This window comes from Gekko japonicus, unplaced genomic scaffold, assembly GCF_001447785.1.
Source record: "Gekko japonicus isolate JY-2015 unplaced genomic scaffold, Gekko_japonicus_V1.1 scaffold6373, whole genome shotgun sequence".
Taxonomy (NCBI): domain Eukaryota; kingdom Metazoa; phylum Chordata; class Lepidosauria; order Squamata; family Gekkonidae; genus Gekko; species Gekko japonicus.
The window spans coordinates 1-3,627 of NW_015171698.1; the positions used below are offsets into that span (position 1 = coordinate 1).

Sequence of the window (3,627 nt, forward strand, 5' to 3'; positions counted from 1 at the left end):
TTGTTGACCTAATGTCAGTGGAACAAATTTTGAGCCAGTTAGTCTTGCTACAATATCATTTATATATAAGTTAAAAAGTACAGGGGCTAACACTGTTTGGTGTAGTAGTTAAGTGCACGGACTCTAATCTGGGAGAACCGTGTTTGATTCCCCACTCCTCCACTTGCACCTGGCTAGATGACCTTGGGCAAGCCGTAGTTCTGATAAGAGCTGTTCTTGAAAAAAGAGCAGTTTCTGTCAGAGCTCTCTCAGCCCCACCGACCTCACAGGGTGTCTGTTGTGGGGAGGGGAAGGGAAAAGGAGTTTGTAAGCCGCTCTGAGACTCATTTGAGTAGTGAAGGGTGGGGTATAAATCCAATCTCTTCTTCTTCTTCTTCTTCTTCTCTAACACACAGCCCTGCTCAACTCCTTTGCAAGTCGGTATTTTGCTGGTCATCGAGCCTGAGGTACCTACTCTGATTTTTGCATATGCTTCTGTATGTAGCTCACAAATAAGGAACAACCGTCTTTTATCAATATTGGTTTTCATCGGCTTGTCCCAGGGTCGGTTTCTATCAACTGAATCAAAGGCTGTGGCCAAATCAACGAACACAGCGTATAAGGCTTTAGTTGGACTCATAACATATGTGATATATTCACGGTGTTCTTGCAGCTAATTCTCACGGGGCCCGATTGACTCCCAGGACAGCCGTCACTCAGCCAGTCCATGGCCAAGCAGCAGTGGAGGAGAAGCATGTGGCACGGCCACGCCAAACAAACGCAAGCTGGGGAGACTCAGCCTGGCTTCTCCCCGTGGAAATCCTCCCTCACCCCCACCCCCTCTTGCAGAGTTCTTTGGGCAGGTGAAGAAGCACGCGGAGAAGGGCGATCTGGTAGACACGATGCGCTTGAGCTAGATGTCAATCCCGTCAAACCTCCCTTTGTCAGGAAACTTCCACTCAAGACCAACATGTGCTTCTTTCCAAAAGTCATCCCAGGCTTTCAACAAGGTACCGCAGCAAAGAGTCCCAAGTCAACTCGGCAGTTGGGATGAGGGGACAGGTCCCCACATGGATTGAAAATCGGTTATATCACAGGAAAGCAGAGTGTGGGCGTAAATGGACAGTTCTTGCAGTGGAGGAGTGAGGAAGGGCGCTCAGTGCAGCTGACGGGAAACCGATGCAGACAAAAAAGACATGTTTATTTACTCAAGGAGGAGTTGAACCGTGGCTTTAAAAAGGGGGGTTTGGGGTCCATCCATGGCTGCTCGGCATGGTTTGTAAAGGGGACCCTCCACACTCAGAGGCCTCTGAAGCCCCGCAGGTTGGGTGGGCAGCATCAGAGGAGGGACTTGGCCCCTGCGCTCTGTCGGTCAGCCTTCCAGCATAACTGCACTGATGCCATCTTTGGATCTATAACATCAGAAGTCTGAGCACCGTTGTTTTTAAGTATTGGATGTTTTTAAATTGTATTATTATGTTTTAATCTACTATGTATATTATGTTTTAATTATGGCATGGTTTACCTGGCCCTTGTTAGCCGCCCTGAGCCCATTGGGGAGGTCGGGGTATAAATGCGAAAAATAAATAAATAAATAACTGCTGTGAAGCAGGACGCTGCAGCAGATACAGCGCAGGTCTGACCCAGCAGAGTTCTTCTTATCTTAGGCCCTCGTGCCGGAAGCACAAATCTCTGGTCCTGTCCCCGAGGCCGTGTGGGCAGGGCCTAGAGGATGGTCGACAGCACGCCCAGGAATGGTCACGGAGAACTCAGGCAATGGAGCCAGGTGGGCTAGAGCTGCCCGCAGGCAGGCAGGCAGGCAGGCAAGGCCTTCGGTTGGCCTCCAGGAGCGTCAGCCTCCTCCTCCTCCTCCACCCCGCCCCCAGAGCGAGAAGGTGGGCACCAGGACCCAACACCCCATTCTTACCCGGCCTCCCCCTCTCCCCACAGACTCAGGCGGCTCCAACACCAAGCTGGCCTTTCTGGCCCACAGGAATCATTTAATAGAACAAGGGGCTCATCCTCCACATCTCTTCAAATATACAAACATGTCTACAGAAATAAAACCCGTCTGAAAAGGGCACCTGGAACTTCAACGCCAGACAAATCACAGTGTTCAGTGCAAGAAGGCCCTGCGGGCCCCCCCCCCCCCCCGGGCCAACCCCGCTTTCGGCCAACCACGTCTACGCAGGGACATAAAGGGGGGGGGGGGGGGCTGCTGCAGGAGGCCAAGACTTGCCCGCTGCGGCTAGGCAGACTCGCACGTGGCCACCCCTGCCCGAGCCCCGAAGGCACAGACCCGTCCCCTGAGAAACCAGCATCGAGACAGGCGAGGGAAGCGCTCCGGGATGGCCGCACAGAGGGGCCGCCTCCCCTTGCAGCTTCAGTGGCAAGTTTAAAAGGCGGTGGTCGGCCTGAAGCCAGCCCCGTCGCTTAAGTGCAGGCTGCTCCAGCCGAGACTCCCTGAAGCCGTCGCTGCTGCTGCCGCCTGGGGGGATAATGGGGGGGAGGGAGAGAAATGGGGAAGGACGCTGCCATCGTTGACCTCCGGCAGAGCAAGGCCAGCGCTCGTGAGGGCTCCCACCAAGAAGCCCTTGTGCTTTGGCACCTCCGCCACTCGGGGCAGGATGCAGGGCCATGGCCCGGTAGTACCTGCTTCTCAGCGGGCCAGAGGGAAAGTGCCTGCTTCACGGGGCACCTGAGCACAGGCCGCCTGAGGAGTGTATTCCGGCATGCCATGCTCTGGGCAGCCTGCAGCGGATCCTTCCTAAAAGGACTGGAAGAAGGCAAGACTGGAGGCCCCTCCCTCCCTCCCACAGGGCCAGATCCCCACCCCCCACCCCCGCAAAGAGCTATGCTCAGGCCTGCAAGGTCTGGCTCCCAGGGAAGAAGTCCTTCTGCCCAAGAGCCAGACCAGACCCTTGAATGTGCAAGAGGCGGCCCCCTTTCCCAAGAGGGCTTTGGTCTGCGGAACTGAGCCAGAAGAGGCAAAGGCCGCAAAAGATAATGCCCAGGCCCGAACCGGGGCTGGGATGCGAAGGGGGGGGGGGGATGTTGCAGCAAGGCCCCTGCGCCACGAGGAGTGTCACTGTCCAGAGGTCACTGCGGCCGCCACACACGCCACTTGTGACACCACAGAGAAACCCCGGGCCCCTCTGCTACCTCTTCTGCAGCGCCCCGCAGAACTGCCCTCCCCACCCCGGCTCGGCTGATCCGCAGAGTCCCCCAGGCTCAGCAGGCAACAGAAACGTTGAACGGGTGATTTCCAGAAGCAAAACACGGGACCAGGGAGCCAGCCGGGCGCCGGCGGTTCAGTTCGCACTGGGCTCCTCACGGCAGCCGCTGCGGCAACCCTTCTCCAAAGAGGTCCCTGCCTGCAGGCTGCATCGGCGCAGGCCCAGCCGCAAAGCAGGAGCCCTGCGGCTCCCGGCTAGGAGAACTCCGAGGAGAGGTGGATGAAGTCCTCCAGGGAGGCAGGGCCCTGGGCACAGGGCAGGGTGGAACCGTCTTCTCTCCTTCCCTTTTCCTGCCACAAGAGAAAAAAGAAAGAAGAGAAGAGAGTCATTGGGTGGTGCCGGGACTCAGCGCAAGGGGTGAAGGCCCAGGGGGGGGAATGAAGAAACTCAGAAGAAAATTATATCCCCACCC

The 3,627-nt window shown here is 56.6% G+C and overlaps 1 protein-coding gene across 1 annotated transcript in view; it reads right to left on the reverse strand.

The window, feature by feature from the left end:
* Nucleotides 1-2,912: 2,912 nt before the first annotated feature.
* SHARPIN (SHANK associated RH domain interactor) overlaps nt 2,913-3,627 on the reverse strand; it is an 8,262-nt gene continuing 7,547 nt past the window's right edge. Inside the window, exon 10 of the mRNA XM_015420023.1 lies at nt 2,913-3,505. Coding sequence (XP_015275509.1) covers nt 3,410-3,505 — 96 coding nt within the window. The 3' untranslated portion in view covers nt 2,913-3,409. The remainder of the gene's footprint in view (nt 3,506-3,627) is intronic.